The sequence below is a fragment of the Felis catus genome, chromosome B4 (assembly GCF_018350175.1).
Source record: "Felis catus isolate Fca126 chromosome B4, F.catus_Fca126_mat1.0, whole genome shotgun sequence".
Taxonomy (NCBI): domain Eukaryota; kingdom Metazoa; phylum Chordata; class Mammalia; order Carnivora; family Felidae; genus Felis; species Felis catus.
The window spans coordinates 26,030,326-26,048,328 of record NC_058374.1 but is presented as its reverse complement, the minus strand read 5'-3'; the positions used below and the strand labels follow the sequence as shown (position 1 = coordinate 26,048,328).

Sequence of the window (18,003 nt, the reverse complement as noted above, 5' to 3'; positions counted from 1 at the left end):
AACATCTTACCTTTCTGGGCATCTGCTGAAATGACCCGGCCCTTTAAAAATTTTATGTCACTGGTTACAATGTATATAATGAAATAAAGCACAAAAGGTAGGAATAATCTAGAAGAGAAAAAGTAAGAAACCTTGAAGTGACATAGGAAACAATGATTGTGCTGAATGTATAAGTAGGAAAATACTACCAAAGAAAACACAGTGCAAGAATAGCAGTCAAGAAGGTCCTTGATCACGCACAACTGAGAATGCTGGGACGGCACTTTCTCCTTCCGAGTCTGACGGGTGTGGGTGGACTCCCTTGGCTTGACTGAGGTATGACATGCTGTTTGACGTCTTCCTGCTTTCAAGCCATGCTGGGGTCTGAAGCCACTGCCTAAAGAACTCTATCTGAAGCTCTTGGTTTGCATTTGCAAACTTTTAATGTGGGAGCCCAGCTCTGTTCCTTCAGGTATCCATCCCAGGGGAGCTTTCTTTTTTTAACCATTTAAATTCAACAAAAGAGCCTTTTAAAATTAATTTTCTCCCTCTCTCTTTCTGTCTCTTTTTTTTTAGTGCTTTTTTTCTGTAGTATTTTCTTTAATTATGGTTAGCATTTAGATTATTCTCTATGGTTTATGAAATACCTGGCTTCTGTTTTTAAGTGCTTGTGTGTGTGTGGGGGGGGGGGTGTCCTGTGCCCCCCAAACAAGGGAGATTATAAAACTGAAAGTAATAAATGAAGGATTTACTGCTTTATATTTCAAACCAACTGTAGGAAAATTGGTGGTGTTAAAATTTCTCTTGATATCAAGAAAAAGACATTAGGAGCTGTAAGAACAAAACTTACTATTTTAAATGTAAATAATAAAATGAAGGCTTTTGTCATTGTAAACTTGATCTTGAATCTAGTGGACAGCCTGGATTACCCAGAAAGAAAATTAGTATGAAAAGCAGACAATGACAGTGATGTCAACACAGGATAGTGGTTCATAACGTTTTTAGAGATGTAGAGGGAGTTTTCTGGAAGGGTAAGAGGAAAGGCTGAAGTCTCAACCTTTCCCTCTTTTGGATGCTTAAGTTCTTATAGTTCTATTTCAGCTTCTTATTTTAAAAGTAATACATTTTACTGAATTCACAAGAGGTTTTACATATGTGATAGAAGGAGGGGCTTGGGCTGCTTGAATATAATTTCCATTTTTGTGCTAAGTGTATAGACTATATCTCTGTACATTTATATATAATAGATGTAGCAATATAAAGTAATAATTAGCAAATGAGAATAAACAGAATTTGCAGGTGTCTTTCCTCAAAAAGGAAAGAAAGGTTTATTTGAGGCCATTGGTACTATGTTTTGAAGTAGAGATCCAAAGCCATCTTTCATGAGCACACTTTACAGAAATGTCTATTCTTACCTCTGTTAGAAATATTGCTTTTGTTATTTGCTCTGTTAGAAATATTGCTCCTACAAACTCTTTCAGCACTTATACTGGAACTCTTATTTACCACCTAGTCTTAATAGCGGGAGAAGTAATAGGTACTATGCTGTGTCCTTCAGATGATTTTCAAAGCATTAACGATCAGTGGACACTGCCTAAGAATCCCTGCAGTGAATTCTGATGATAATTTCCTGGCAGGTTTGTTTCACTGATCAATCATTACTTTGTTGTTTAATATCCCAGATTGTTTTACCTTAAAGGAACAGTTCCCCACTACCCTTTACATTTGGTGATCAGCTAAGCAGACGTTGATTGCATGATTCTCTACGTTGGGCCAATATTTTGCCCATGATACTGAAGGCTTCTTTTTTTCTCCTTCATCAACCCACTGAGTAATCTCCAGTTCTTAATGGAATTGCCTCCTCACTCCCCACCCCACAGCCCTTCCCCGACCTACCGCGGTCCCAGCATGACTGTTATACTGCTTTCCACAGGGTTTCCCTTTCTCCAGAAAGACTGTTCCAGACTGTTCCACATACATCTGTAAGAATAATTTTCAGGCACAGTTTGGATTGCACAGTACTCTATTCAAGAACTTATAGGGACTGCCTATTACCTCTACATAAAACTTACATTCCTCAGTCGATCTCTCAAGGCTTGCCCCTTGACTCTATTTAATGTACTAATACCGCCTAATGTCATAGCTGTTTAAAGCAGACAGACCACCTTTAAATGTTGACTCTTAATTGGAATAATGTTTTATGATACTCTGTAAAGCTTTTTCATGCTTCAGCTCTACATGATTCATTTAACAAATTATAACCCACTCAGAGAACTTAAAAAAATTTAATGTGCCGTGTAGGGGGAGACACATTTCCCAGTTCATGGATTCATAACCATTAAGTAAATTTCCATGGAAGCATGACCTTATTTAACCTTTCTATGGCATTGTGTCTTCATAGGGAGGAAATCAGACAGCTACAGTGATCGCACTGTGTTCAATGAAGGATTTCAACTTAGCGCAAGAGACCTGCCAGTTGGCAATCAGGGATGTTGGAGGCCTTGAAGTGTTAATAAATTTGCTTGATACAGACGAAGTCAAATGTAAAGTGAGTGGCTTACCTGACATGGGTGACAAACCTTCTAAACAACTTCTCGTGCTTCTCTTTTTACCAATAGGTGCCTGCTACTTCTGCCTACTTCTTGTCTTTGTCTGCTCTTATCACTGATAACTTGCTCCTTGTACTGTTAGCTGCTCTTCGCATCTCTGCCTTTCTTCTTTATCTTCTGGTTCCTTCCCATCAGTATGTGCTTCTTAAATGATGAATGTTTGTTTACATAATTGAGGGACAATGAGGAACATGCGTGGAACACCCGGGAATAGAAAATATTTCTTTAAAAAACTTCACTGGGGAAGGATTTTAAGTAGACTTGGAATTTTTAAAAAACTTGTGCTGGTTAAACACTTATTTTCACCTCTAACTACTTTTTCTCATTTAGATTGGTTCATTAAAAATCCTGAAGGAAATCAGTCATAATCCTCAAATCAGACGTAATATTGTTGACCTTGGGGGCTTACCAGTTATGGTTAATACACTTGATTCTCCACATAAGAGTCTGAAATGTTTGGCAGCTGAGACAATCGCAAATGTTGCCAAGTTTAGAAGAGCCCGACAGGCAGTGAGACGCTACGGGGGCATCACCAAACTGGTGAGTACTGCTGACATCGTCATCAGCTCACCCTCTGCCACTAAGATGTCAACTCTCTGCTGTCCTTCCTAAAGGAGATGTTGCCTTTGCTGAGTCTTTTTTTTTTAATTTTTAAAATGTTTTTTTATTTTGAGAGAGAGGGAGAGAGAGAATCTCAGGCAGGCTCTACACTGTCAATGCACAGCCTGACACAGGGTTTGATCTCATGAACTGTGAGATCAAGACCTGAGCTGAAATCGAGTCAGATGCTTAACTGACTGAGCCATCCAGGTACCCAACCTTTGCTCAGTCTTGAAAAGCGAGTAGGTATTTGTCATGCAGACACACCAGGGAAAGGCAGTTCAGAAAGATGAAGCTGTGTTGCTAAAAGCCCAGAACTGGAAAACAACAGAGTATTTGGAAACCGCAAGTGGCTAATGTGGCTAGACCTAAGATGAGATGGGCTGGGTAGTAGGAGGTGAAAGTGAGGGACCATGGTGGTCACACAGGGCCTTATCCAAGAGCTGAAGAGTTTAGATTATTTATAGATACTAAGGGAATAACTGTTGGGGACATATATTTTCAAGCTGTCTGCTCTCTGTTCATCCCATTGTTTTAGAATGAAAAGCCATCTGGGGCGCCTGGGTGGCTCAGTCGGTTAAGCGTCCGACTTCGGCTCAGGTCACGATCTCACAGTTTGTGAGTTTGAGCCCCGTGTCGGGCTCTGTGCTGACAGCTCAGAGCCTGGAGCCTGTTTCAGATTCTGTGTCTCCCTCTCTCTGACCCTCCCCCGTTCATGCTCTGTCTCTCTCTGTCTCAAAAATAAATAAACGTTAAAAAAAAAATTAGAATGAAAAGCCATCTAAATGTCCTTCCTTGGGCTGTAACTAGTTAGGCCATGAGTATCCACTTGACTCAAGCCAGTCCCACAGATGTCTCTCCCAGGAATTTGGCATTAGGAATCAGAGACTCTACTTAGTCTGGACTACTCTTTACTAAACTCAAGATGGTGGTCATGATTATGTGGACATATCCATGGAATCTGGCCTGCAGAGAGAAGAATGAACTAGACACACACAGGGTAGAGATAACCCTGGGTGCCCTGGCTTCACTTCCTCTGGAGCACCCTTACTTATATAGATAAGCTACTGCTTATCTATATAAATTGCCTTTCCCTTAAAGTCTTCAGTGACTTTAGTTATTGCAAAAGGAAGGAAGGAAGGAAGGAAGGAAGGAAGGAAGGAAGGAAGGAAGGAAGGAAGGAAGGAAGGAAGGAAGGAAGGAAGGAATAAGAAGAAAAGAAAGGAAAGAAATGATCCTGGCAGCTGTGCCATGTGGATTGGTTGGTTTTGGTAGCTCAGGTGGGGAGCCATGTCCTCCAAAGAGGTCTCAGGTTTTAAGAATATACAAGCCATTCAGTTCTCATAGAAAGTTCTAATGGCTTTAGGGACTCTAGTTTTCTGAGATACCAGGACTGAGGATGTAGTTTACAAATCTTCCTAATGCATATATTATAGCTATGTTAAGAAAATACAATCTTGGTGAGATTAAATTTCTTATAGAAAGGAAATGTAAACACTCCCAAATTTGGAGGAAGGTGTTTTGAAAGGTTTTGTTTCTTTGTTTTTCATGTGTAGTATGAAAGTTAATTTGTAAAAGTATTCTTATTGTTTTTTAAGTTTATTTTATTTTGAGAGAGAGCATACACACGTGAGAGGGGGAGGGGCAAAGAGAGAATCTCAAGCAGCTCTGAACTGTCAGCACGGAGCCCAATGTGGGGCTCGAACTCATGAACTGTGAGATCATGACATGAGCTGAAATCAAGAGTCTGAAACTTACTGAACTACCCAAGTGCCCAGTAAAGGATTCTTATTTTTGATGGAGATTATCTTGGTAGCAACCCTGTAGCTATTGAGGGATATGTTGTTTTATTTTAAAGATTCCCATGTACATCATATTCACCTATTCTTGTAGGTCGCTCTACTCGACTGTGGAAAGAGTTCAGCAGAACCGGCTCAATCGAGTCTGTATGATGCCAGAGACGTGGAAGTGGCTCGCTGTGGGGCTCTGGCATTGTGGAGCTGCAGTAAGAGTTACACAAATAAAGAAGCCATTCGTAAAGCTGGGGGCATTCCTTTGTTGGCTCGCTTACTGAAGACGTCTCATGAAAACATGCTAATTCCAGTGGTAGGGACATTGCAAGAATGTGCATCAGAGGTACTCAAGCCAGCTCTGCTTCCCTTGCTTTCATTTACCTTGACTTTCTTTAGTTGAAAAATAATTTTCAAGGTTATCATGACTGCTAAGGATTTTTTTTGAGAAGTCAGCAGTCTATTAAAGAAGATGAAACTAACAGAACATTAATTAAATTGGTACCCGTGTGATGTATTTTTGAAAATGTTGACTAAATTCTCTTCTTATATAGTTGTGTTAACCTTGGACTTTAGTGTTTATTAAGAAAGTTTGTTTGACATAATTATTAGTAAGTATAGATAGGTACTTAATATTCGTGTCTTACACACATAAATATTTAAATTTGTGTTCCTAGGAAAACTACCGAGCTGCGATCAAAGCAGAAAGGATCATTGAAAATCTGGTGAAGAACCTAAATAGTGAGAACGAACAATTGCAGGAACACTGTGCCATGGCCATCTACCAGGTGTGGGGGACTCTGTGGGCAGCTGTGGTCTTCTTCTCCATGTAGTTAAGGTGGTGTTTCTAAACATGGGTTCTCATTCTCTGGTGTCAGGACTCAGGAATCAGCATTTTTAACAAGAACGCTTTAGGGATTTTCCTGTACACATAGGTCTGAGAACCACTGTCCTGTGCTAATGACAGATGGCCTGTATATGTGAGAGAGAAACCTGCACCAACATGTCTTGATTATTTACATTTCTAGAAGGCACTTACATGTCTTTCTCTCCTAAAACAAATTACTTAGTGTAAAATAGGAAAATATATACATGGTGCCTTTACATTGTTTTACAGGCACCCTATTCAAACATAATAGTTGAGAAATTTATTTTCTACCAAGACAAAATGGATGGATGAATGAGTGTGAGCTTGCGTGTGTGTGTGTGTGTGTATTCCTGTTTTATCTTTTTATTATTTACTTTAACCTTTGTTAACTTTTTGTGAGCTATACATTTTATAGTATACCAGAAAACAGATTAGAAGTAAAGATGGCTTCGAAAAATTAGTAGATGGCTGGTTGCTGGCCATGCCAGCTTCTACCTATCTGAGAAATCAGAGTCCATTTCCTAGAGGAATGCATTTAAAATGTGCATATTGGGGCACCTGGGTGGCTCAGTCGGTTAAGTGTCCAACTTCCGTTCAGGTTACGATCTCACAGTTTGTGGGTTTGAGCCCCACATTGGGCTCTGCACTGATAGCTCAGAGCCAGGAGCCTGTTTTGGATTCTGCGTCTCCCTGTCTCTCTCTGCCCTTCCGCACTTGTACTTGCTCTGTCAAAAATAAACATGTAAAGATAGGTAGGTAGGTAGGTAGGTAGGTAGGTAGGTAGGTAGGTAGATAATAAAATGTGCACAGTGAGAGTATGCCAAAAAGTCAGAGTCAGAAAAAGGGGTTCATGTCAGTAGAGGATGGTATTAGTTTGCTAGAACAAAACAAAATACCAAAACAAAATACCATATGGTGGCCTGTTAAATAACAGATATTTATTACCTTATAGTTCTGGAAGCTAGAAGTTTGAGATCAAGGTGTCCGCAGCATTGGTGCTTTCTGAGGACTCTCTCCTTGGCTTGTAGGTGGCTGTCTTCATGTTCACATACCATTCTTCCTGTGTCTCCACATGTTCCTTCCTCTGTGTCCTTATATTTTATGACATCAGTCATATTGGATTAGAGCCCACCTCTGGCCTTATTTATCCTTCGTTACCTCTTTAAAGACCTTAACTTACATTCTGAGGTACGGGGGTTAGGACTTTGACATATGTGAGTTTTGAGGGAACACAACTCAGTTCAAAACAAGGATATATAGCCTTGACTTGTGTATATAAGCCTTATCTGAGTAACTATGAATGATTGGTTAGAAATAGTGATTATTTTTTCTAAAGTTGGAACTGAACCAGAAGCAAAAGTCATAAATAGAAGAAAAGCCTGACAGGTGCCTTGTGGTGCATTACAATGAGGATTTCTTCTAGTGGCCCTCATGGATGATCCATGACATGCATCTGTATCATATGGCCTCAGAGACCAACTGTATACTTAGGATGATAGCATATCTATACTAAATTTATCATCTTTTTGCTCTTTAACCTGGGAAGGACGATCAGCTGGGAACATCTATGTAGTACGTATTTGTTTCAAAGGATGACACAAACGTGGATAAACATATGTGAATATAATGTCAGTTGCTATTGCTATAACTTACTGCTCTGGGCATAGAAACTCTATTGAGGAAATGCTCATCTCCTAGATGTTGGGGGTCATTGAAGCTCTGACTGAATCCGTATCACTTGTGTTTTCTCTGCTACATTTTCCGAAGACTGTGTGTTGCATCACTGTAGAAATCCTCTGTCCACGCATGTGGTGTTCTAGGTTTCTAACCAACCAATCTCTGTTTCTGTCTTGGTGGAAGCCCAGGTTACCTCAGAATTGGCTTGGCAGAATTTCTAAGTATGTAGAAACTGCTAGACGCAGCCAAAATTATGTAAGGGAAAAGAGACAGTGTCAGATAGCTGCCAGTACAGAGAAGAATTAGATTTTACTTGGAGGCCCCTTCAGAAAATGATACTCTTTGAAAAGAAGTTTCACCGCCACTAAAATGGCAGCCTCTTTAGCAATTACAGAAAGCTTGATATGCTTTGATCGCTGAGAGCCTCTGATTTGATTTTTGTGTGTAGTGTGCTGAGGATAAGGAAACCCGTGATCTCGTTAGACTGCACGGAGGTCTTAAACGCCTGGCCAGTCTGCTCGATAACACGGACAATAAAGAACGGTTGGCTGCTGTCACTGGGGCAATATGGAAATGTTCCATCAGCAAAGAGAATGTGACCAAGTAAGAGAAGACATTCAATATTCTGTAATAAAAATATGGCCATCGAGGAATAGCTGTATTCTTAACTTTCAACTAAAACATCTTTCATTAAGATATAAATGTTTCTAAATAAAAGTATAGATGCATAAAAAATATGCCCATTGAAACACATTCCCGTAATGTTATTTTAATAAAGAATCAATTATAATGCTACTCGTATAGTTTCCATATATTTATGTTCTAGACTAATTTGGCAGTATTAAGGATTTTTAGAAATGAAAGACTTCTACTTCCTATCCCACCACCTGGCTATGGTTTTCTGTGCCTCACTTAGTAAAGCTAAGGGATGTGCTAACATAATCTTATCTGTGTGAATGGGCTCTTTTGCTTGTGGGCAGCCATTTAAATGACAAGTACCTCTGATCTCCTGCAGAGACCTATCAAGGTGAGGGGATGAAGTCCCACTGAATCTTTAGAGATGGAAGTGGTTCCATTCTTTTTGCTTTTCTAAAGTTAAACAAGATGAGTCAGCTAAATGCCAGCTCAAGGGCTGTGTAGCCACTGTCAGATAATTTCATTGAATTTTAAATTATTTGTAAACTTTATAACTGATTTAATCTTCAGATTTGTCTCTTCATATATTTTTAGGGTTCTCACACTCTGTGATGGATATTCTGAGGCAACCTTCCTTGTCTCATTGTGATGATTTTAACAAGAAATTCACATGTCTTATTTAACACAAAATAGGTTTATTTTGCTTTGTTCATGTAAAATAGTCTCTGTGACATGGGGCAGACACCTATAGCATAGTAGAATTGCTGACACTCTGATTTGGAAGAAGTTGGTAGTTGTCTTAGAGACCATACAGTATAGTGATTAATGGCGCGGATGGCTGGAAGTGGAAACCAGCTTCACTATTTACCAGGCTTTGAATTAGCTTTCTGAAAATGGGGATTATGGTAGTATCTGCATCATAGAGTTTTTGTATAGACCGTTTGAGCATGTAGTTGGCATTTAGTAATTTTGGGCTCTTAATGTTATTAGCTAATTATACCAAAAGTAATACTGTTTCTCCTCCCCTCCCCCCCCCCCCCCCCACCTCTTCTTCTCTTGATGAATTTAGGTTTCGGGAATACAAAGCCATTGAAACTTTGGTGGGACTTTTAACTGACCAGCCCGAAGAGGTACTTGTGAATGTGGTTGGTGCATTGGGAGAATGTTGTCAGGACTATGAAAATCGTGTCCTTGTCCGGAAATGTGGTGGCATTCCACCACTTGTGAACCTCCTCGTTGGAGTAAACCAAGCTCTTCTTGTCAATGTCACAAAAGCAGTTGGTGCTTGTGCAGTAGAACCTGAAAGTATGATGTAAGTGGCCTGGCAACAGAAAGATTTTATTTGAGAGTGATGGGGGAATGCTTGGGTAGTCAGAAACAGTGTCCTCCCTTAGAATTGGGGTGCACAAATGATGCAGAAGTAAAACGGATTTATATATAAATAGCCACGAGGTTACCAGTAATGAGTTACCGAGCCAAATTGTTCCCTAGGAGGAGCTGGAGGGCTAAGGCTAGGCATATTGGGAGGACTTAAAATTCCCAGTAATTAATTTCCCATGCAGAAACCTTCGTACAATCAACAAAGTTTTTCTCTGCTTCCTAGGGAAGAATTCTCTCTCTCTCTAAGAGCCTAGGTAGTTCTAGTATAGTATCCTTCTTATTTCTCAGTTCGATTCAGCAAACTTATTTTGAGTACCTAAGAAGTGCTGTGAATTGATGAGGGGAGAAGACAAAGGGTTTTCAGCTGTGATCTTGGTCCTGAAACAAATTCTTGTCTAATTAGGAAGAAAAGATTTAAATGTAGTACAACTTAAGAACAATAGCAAGCGGTGCCTGGGTGGCTCAGTCAGTTAAGCATCTGATTTGATTTTGGCCCTGGTCATGGTCTCACGATTGTGAGATCGAGCCCCACATTGGACTCTGCACTGTCACAGTACAGAGTCTGCTTGGTATTCTCTCTCTCTCTCTCTCTCTCTCTCTCTCTCTCTCTCTGCCCCTCCTGTGCAGTCTCTCTCTCTCAAAATAAATAAATAAACTTAAAAAAATTGGGTTGTTTGTCTAAAAAATAAAAAGAACAATGGCAAGATTATATAGAGATTATATATACAAATATATACTTAAACATAGAAATAATAACTTGTATATAAATTAAACATATATAAATATATTTATATGAGACATAAATATATTTAAGTGTGTGTGTGTGTGTGTGTGTGTGTGTGTGTGTGTGTGTGTGTGTGTGTATAAAGTCCAGAATGGGAAGAACCCATATAGGCCAAAGCTATTGTATAAGGGTTCTCCAGAGAACCAGAAGCAACAGGATGAGAAAGGTAGAGGGAGGAGACATATGGAGATATATTTAAGGAATTGGCTCATGTGATTGTGGTGTCTTGGCAAGTCCACATTCTGATGGGGGAGCCTGGAAAGTTGGAGACTCAGGAAAGAGCTGCAGTTTGAGGTCAAGGCAGTCTGCTGGCAGAATTCCACAGAGGAAGTCAGCCTTTTTCTGTTAAGGCCTTCAACTGATTTGATGAAGCCCACTAACATTATGGAGAATAATCTGCTGTACTCAAAGTCTACCAATTTAAATATCATCCTCATCCAAAAAACATGTTCACAGAAATATGCAAAATAACATTTGACTAAATATCTGGGTATCCCTTAATCCACTCGACTTATAAACATTAGCTATAACATGTCCCCTCTTTGTCAACTTGGTACCCGTTCATGCATCTCCTTAAACCATGCTTAAGATCTGTAGAAAGATAATAACAAGGCCATATTCCTGCCTAATACTATACAACTATCCAGTGTACCACTGAAAATACACTAACCCTTTTCCCAGAAGAGGAAGCAGAGTTCTTGGATGATATTTACTCTTCTTCTTGATATCCTGTTACTTAAATACTCTGATATAAAGCTAACCATTCTTAAAAGCCATAATATAGGGGCGCCTGGGTGGCGCAGTCGGTTAAGCGTCCGACTTCAGCCAGGTCACGATCTCGCAGTCTGTGAGTTCAAGCCCTGCGTCAGGCTCTGGGCTGATGGCTCAGAGCCTGGAGCCTGTTTCCAATTCTGTGTCTCCCTCTTTCTCTGCCCCTCCCCCGTTCATGCTCTGTCTCTCTCTGTCCCAAAAATAAATAAACATTGGAAAAAAAAATTAAAAAAAAAAAAGCCATGATATAAAGTCATCATGTCTCATGTTACATGACAAGAGGATAAGAGAGGGAAGAAAACAAAGATACACACATATTTATAACAAAATAAAGAATATTCATGACAATTACAATATTCATTCTGTAACTGGTCATGTGGTCATAGCTGGTATTTATAACTACCTTCTTTCATTTCTCATTCCATATTCCCTTTGCCCTCAACAAGCACTTTAGCTGGATGTGGTTCTTTACCTGGTGGGGTAACCCAAACCTTCATTCCTGAGGGTCTGGGCCATTAGTAGTCCTGCCTGGATTGGGCTGTTGTAGTTTTCCATCGACCTTAATCACAGGGCATGGTAATACTTAAGACCTGCCCTAAGGGATCTCCTGTTTTCCAGATATAGTCTTCTTTACTTCCATTGTGGAATAGCAGTTCAATTTACCCTTGGTAATTGGGATCACCCCAGCCAACACAGTAACTCCCTTCGTTGCTTGTTGATTTAGAGGCATGGGGAGGCCAAAGTGGTCGGGTGGCAATTTTAACTTTGAATTCAGTGCCCATGAATCCTGGCTATGGAAACAATAACACCTCATTATTTGCAGCTTGATAGCTCTTTTGGCCTATCCTATAGACTCCCAGAGGTCTGAAAACCTTCCTTCATTTCATCCTATCTCTGTCCCCTTCAGTCTAAGTTGGCAGTTTCTTGAGATGGTTGATTGGATACATGAGTCACACCTGTAATCTTGTTAGACTATGATTCTCCTATATATCTCCTATATAATTTGATTTTGATTCACTCATTCATTGAGCTCTTCAATATGTGTGACCAGGCACTCAGGGCTACTGTGTATGCATATACCCTGCACAACCCTAGGGAACACCATTCACATAGACATATACAGAGTACCACATATTGTGGGGCCATACATCAACTCTGCTGAAGTGTAGTTTGCTATTTCACCATTTGATTATTAGAGGAAGCTCATAACATATGCCAGTAGTCTCTGGTAGTACCTTGTTCCTTCTCACTTTCCTGGCATTTGTGATTCATTTGTGTTCAGTCAGGTCCTCTTCCTTCACAGGAAGCCTGAAACTCGATAGCCTTGGAGCCCTGTTAATGTGATTCTGGTCTAACCACATGTCTGATATACAAGCACTAAAGCCACTATAACTCTTTTTGGATTTGGTTATTGGAGCCTTAGGCTCAGATGTTTCAGACACCAAGGAACACTAGTTGTTACCCACGATATCTTCGAGAGAAGAACATCAGCCAGACTTAGAAGACACTTTTCTGATGTATTTATCTTTCTGAAAAGCACGAGGTGTTCATTAGCACCTGATAAATGTTTGTCAGAAATGGTTTTGTGTATTTCTTTTGACCTTTGGCTCTTGTTTACTTTTTGTCTGCTCATATCTGCCAACTACACCCACTGCCTCTGAATGTTTTTTGAATGTGTCCTGCTCTCTGCCCTCAGTTGAGGTTCTGTCTTCTTTTACCTGGACCATTGAAGCAGGTCCTGTTTGGTCTCATCTCACATCTGTCCCCTTCCATACCTTCCTGCATGGCACTGAAATTTGGTTTCCTAAACTGTAGATCTGATAGGGTTGTTTCCTTGGCTTAAGGAACCATCAGGGACTTCTGAGCCTTTAAAAACCAAACCTAGGGGCGCCTGGGTGGCGCAGTCGGTTAAGCGTCCGACTTCAGCCGGGTCATGATCTCGTGGTCCGTGAGTTCGAGCCCCGCATCAGGCTCTGGGCTGATGGCTCAGAGCCTGGAGCCTGTTTCCGATTCTGTGTCTCCCTCTCTGCCCCTCCCCCGTTCATGCTCTGTCTCTCTCTGTCCCAAAAATAAATAAATGTTGAAAAAAAAATTAAAAAAAAAAAAACCAAACCTAAATTCCTTCACCTGGTATTTAAAGCATTTGCCTCCTGGCCCCTTCTACCTCCCGAGCTTCATCTTTTCCCTGCAGATGTTAGTTAGTTAGAGTTATATTGTTATTTGTTTATTCCTTATTCATTACACAAATATTAATCAAGTATCTTTTGTGGTAGGCACTGAAAGGATAGCATACCCAAAGCAAAGTTCCTGTTCTCTTGGAACTTACATTCTGTTGTGTATGTGGGACACAGACTCTAAACTCTTAAACAATTTCAGATGGTGCTAAATGCTATAAAGAAATTAGCACTATAGGGGCACCTGGGTGGCTCAGTCAGTTAAGCACACCAAACTCTTGGTTTCGGCTCAGGTCATGATCTCGCGGTTTCATGGGATCGAGCCCTGCATTAGGCTCTTTGCTGGTAGTGCAGAGACTGCATGTTTTTCTCTGTCTCCCTCCTGTCCCTCCCCCATTGGCGCTGTCTCTGTCTCTCTCAAAATAAATAAACTTAAAAAAAGAAAACTGCACAATTGAAAGAGAGTGAGTGAAGGTGGTTACATTAGCAGCAGTGGAAAGAGGAAAGAGAAAGTGGAAGACAGGACAGTAGTCTCTGAGAGGATAATATTTGAACAAAGATCTGAGAGATAAGAGGACAGCCTGAGGGAAGAACCCAGACAAGGAGCAGCAAACACAAAAGCCCTGGGATGGGGTTGAGCTCAGCTTGAGAAGCTACCTTGAGGTTGTTGGGTTTTTTTTTTTTTTCTATATATACTTTTCATATATATTTTATCACTGTGTGTCTTGTTAGTAGTATGTGTTTTCCCATATCACTGTGTGACTGTGTCATAAATCATCTTTTTGTCTCTTGATGATTACTAATTGATTTTTAATTGAGTTCTTTATTTTAATTTCAGTATAGTTAACATGCAGTGTTATATTAGTTTCAGGAGTACAATATAGTGATTCAACACTTCTATACATTACTCAGTGCTCATCACAACAAGTTCACTCCTTAATCTCCATCACCTATTTCACTCACACCCCCACCCACCTCCCCTTTGGTAACCATCAGTTTGTTCTCTATACTTAAGAGTCTGTAGGGGTGCCTGGGTGGCTCAGTTGGTTAGGCGACCGACTTCCGCTCAGGTCATGATCTCACAGTTCGTGAGCTCGAGCCCCACATCAGGCTCTGTGCTGACACCTAGGGCCTGGAGCCTACTTCAGATTCTGTGTCTCCCCTCTCTCTACCCCTCCCCTGCTCACGCTCTGTGTCTGTCTCAATAATAAATAAACGTTAAAAATTTTTTTTAAAAAGTCTGTTTCTTGGTTTGTCTCTTTCTTTTTTTCCTTTGTTCATTTGTTTTGTTTCTTAAATTCCATATATGAGTGAGATCATATGGTATTTTTCTCTTATTTCACTTAGCATTATACTCTCATGTTGTTGCAAATAGCAAGATATTATTCTTTGTATGGCTGAATAATATTCCATTGTGTATATATACTACTCCTTTATCCATTCATCAGTCGATGGACACTTGGGCTGCTTCCATAATTTGGCTATTGTAAATGATGCTACAGTAAACATAGGGATGCATATATCACTTTGAATTAGTGTTTTTGTATTTTTTGTGTAAATACCCAGTAGTGTAATTCCTGGGTCATAAGGTAGTTCTATTTTTGACTTTTTGAGGAAACTCCATCCTGTTTTCCACAGTGCTGCACCAGTTTGCATTCCTATTAACAATGCGATAGGGTTCCTTTTTCTCCACATCCTTGCCAACACCTATTGTTTCTTCTGTTTTTGATTTTAGCCATTCTGACAGGTGTGAGGTGATATCTCATTGTGGTTTTGATTTGCATTTCCCTGATGATGAGTGATGTTGAGTATCTTTTCATGTGTCTGTTGGCCATCTGTATGGATTCTTTGGACAAATGTCTGTTCATGTCGTCTGCCTATTTTTAAATTGGGTTATTGGTGGGGGGGACTATTGAGTTCTATAAGTTCTTTATATATTTTTACTAATTACCCTTTATTGGATATATCATTTGCAAATATCTTCTCCCATCCAGTAGGTTGCCTTTTAGTCTTGTTGATTGTTTCCTTCTCTGTGCAGAAGATTTTTATTTTGATGAAGTCTCAATAGTTTATTTTTGCTTTTATATCCCTTGCCTCAGGATACCTATTTAGAAAGATGTTGCTATGGCCAATGTCAGAAATCACTGCCTGTGCTCTCTTTTTATGGTTTCGGGTCTCACACTTAGATCTTTAATCCATTTTGGGTTTATTTTTGTGTATGGTGTAAGCAAGTGGTCCAGTTTAATTCTTTTGCATATTGCTATCCAATTAACCCAACACTATTTGTTGAAGAGGCTGTCTTTTTCCCATTGCATATTCTTTCCTCCTTTGTCAATGGTTAATTGAACATATAACTGTGGGTTTGTTTCTGGGTTTTCTATTCTGTTCCAATGATGCATACAAATATACTGAATTTCATCTATATAGACTAGAATTCATTCTTGCAAAGCCCCTTCTTCTGTCCCAGATTTAATGACTTCCACATAAGTCATCATCAGGTTATTTAGTTGACACCTAAAAATTACTTCTAAATATCATCATTATTTTCACAGTGCGCCTTCAAACCCATTTTAACATAACTCTGTTAGATAAATTGTTATATTTACTGATTTTTCAGTTGAACCCATTCAGGAAAAAGCCAGAGAAAACACTTTCCTTGTTCTGAATTTTAATGTAGGTTTTGAAACAACAAAATGTAATGAGAGAAGAACAACAACTCAGTGACAAGCAACAGGCCTTAAAGACCTTTTGACTGAGTTGGGGAGACAGACAAGCAATTTTAAAATGTCAGAGTAGATGATGAAATGGCAGTAAGTAAAAATTTATTTGTAAATACACAGACTAATTTGAATAATTTTATGAAAGGCTTAACTTCTGGTTAATAATCTGAAAACCACAAAAAAAAGAACAAAAGTAGGAAAGAAAGCACATTCTCCCAAACAAGGATATGTCCACAATTCCAAATCTTAAATGTGAAACACACCTGTAAAATGTAGGTAAATTATTAACCTGTGTGTAATATGCTGACAGCTAACACATGCTGCTTCATATCTTTAGATTTCCCCTCAAATAAGTGTCATGGTCATGAAATGCATGGCCAATCTTTTCTTTTTTTTTCCCCCCGTAGCAGAGATTAGGGGAATGAATCGGCCTTGGAAGAAGTGAGGAATTTCCCATCAGAGACCTAGTTTTGCATTGTAAAACAGCAGAAGTGGAGCCTAAGGAAAAGTCATAAGGACATGTCGTTTTATATTGTCTATGATAGTCTTCTAGCCTAAGGAGATTGCTAGAGACCCTTTAGGGTAAAAAGGATACTAGAGATGATGATTTCGGGATTGCAACACAATGAAGCTATAAATTTTTAGAGATTTGGAGTAAGCTAGATTGACTGAACGCTCAGAACTGAATGGAAGAGTTGTGTTCACAAGGCAAAGAGAACTGCAGATTTTTGTAGGATTGTGTTTGAGGTAATTCTATCATTAAAGGAAACAGACAGATTCTGACAAATAATTTCCCCAAAATCACAAGGCTATTATATACTCCCTGTTAGTAAAAGAGCCAAAAGAAATCACATAAAATTTTACTAAAAGACTGTATCAGACAACTTAAATAATTGTGACAAGCAAGTAGTCAGAGCTCAGAAGAGAAATAGAAAAATTATTGAACTTAAAGCCTGAATGAATGCAAAAGAAGTATAATAAACAACTGAAAACACAGGCATGCGATATATAGGACATACAAAATGAAATGAAGAAGAATATACTAAAATTACAGTAGGGAAATTGATAAATATGGAACCCAAGGAGATCCAACATAAACATAATGGGTATTCTGTAAGAAGAGGTTGGAACCAGTGGAATGTGATCGATCTTAATTAAAGATACAACAGGGATGCCTGGGTGGCTCAGTTGGTTAAGCGTCTGACTTCGGCTCAGGTCACGATCTCATAGTTTGTAGGTTTGAGCCCCACATCAGCTCTGTGCTGACAGCTCAGAGCCTGGAGCCTGCTTTGGATTCTGTGTCTCCCTCTCTCTGTGCACCTCCCCCACCCCCCACTTGTGCTCTGTTTCTCTCTCAAAAAATAAACATTAAAAAAAAAGATACAATAGAAGAAAAATTTTTGTGTGAATCTGTAGGTCAAACAACCCAAAAAAACCCTGGTAATATTGATACATAGTGGCCAACAGTAATGAATTCTGATAAATCTACTTGCATTTCAAAAGTAAAGGAAGAAATATCTAGGCAAAAGAACAAACCATGAGGACAGAATGTCTTCACACTTCTCCATAGCTTTGGTTAAGGTCAAAAGACATTGATTGAAGGATCAAATCTCTCTCAGATTAACATTCTGAAGGAGAAAAAATATTGCCTAAGAATTTTGCATCCAGCCAAGATGTTCTTCAAGTATGAAGGTAGAAGCACATTCTCAATCACACAAGGAATTAGTGACTACAGTACTAGCTCTTCTTGAAAAAACTGTCAATTGTAAAAAGTCAATCAAGAAATTACTCAAAGTATTTGAAAACAAAAATATGGCTAAAAGGTATTAGTGGAAACCAAAGAAAATAATGGAGGAGTTATCATTAGGGGAATTATCTACATTTTATAAATACTGATGATAATGTAATAATACAACTGACAAAAAATAAAAACTAAGTGCAAGGGGGGTGAGTTAGTGTGCAAATTTGATCATCTCTCACATAAATGAATCAGTAGATACTATGTACAACATTCT

The 18,003-nt window shown here is 39.3% G+C and overlaps 1 protein-coding gene across 9 annotated transcripts in view; it reads left to right on the top strand.

Moving 5' to 3' along the window:
- ODAD2 (outer dynein arm docking complex subunit 2) overlaps nt 1–18,003 on the top strand; it is a 179,211-nt gene that overhangs the window by 48,957 nt on the left and 112,251 nt on the right. For all 9 annotated transcript variants that reach the window (XM_023256476.2, XM_023256475.2, XM_023256477.2 and 6 more), the window contains 6 exons: nt 2,381–2,527; nt 2,919–3,128; nt 5,082–5,324; nt 5,656–5,766; nt 7,972–8,126; nt 9,229–9,471. In XM_023256476.2, coding sequence (XP_023112244.2) covers nt 2,381–2,527; nt 2,919–3,128; nt 5,082–5,324; nt 5,656–5,766; nt 7,972–8,126; nt 9,229–9,471 — 1,109 coding nt within the window. The remainder of the gene's footprint in view (nt 1–2,380; nt 2,528–2,918; nt 3,129–5,081; nt 5,325–5,655; nt 5,767–7,971; nt 8,127–9,228; nt 9,472–18,003) is intronic.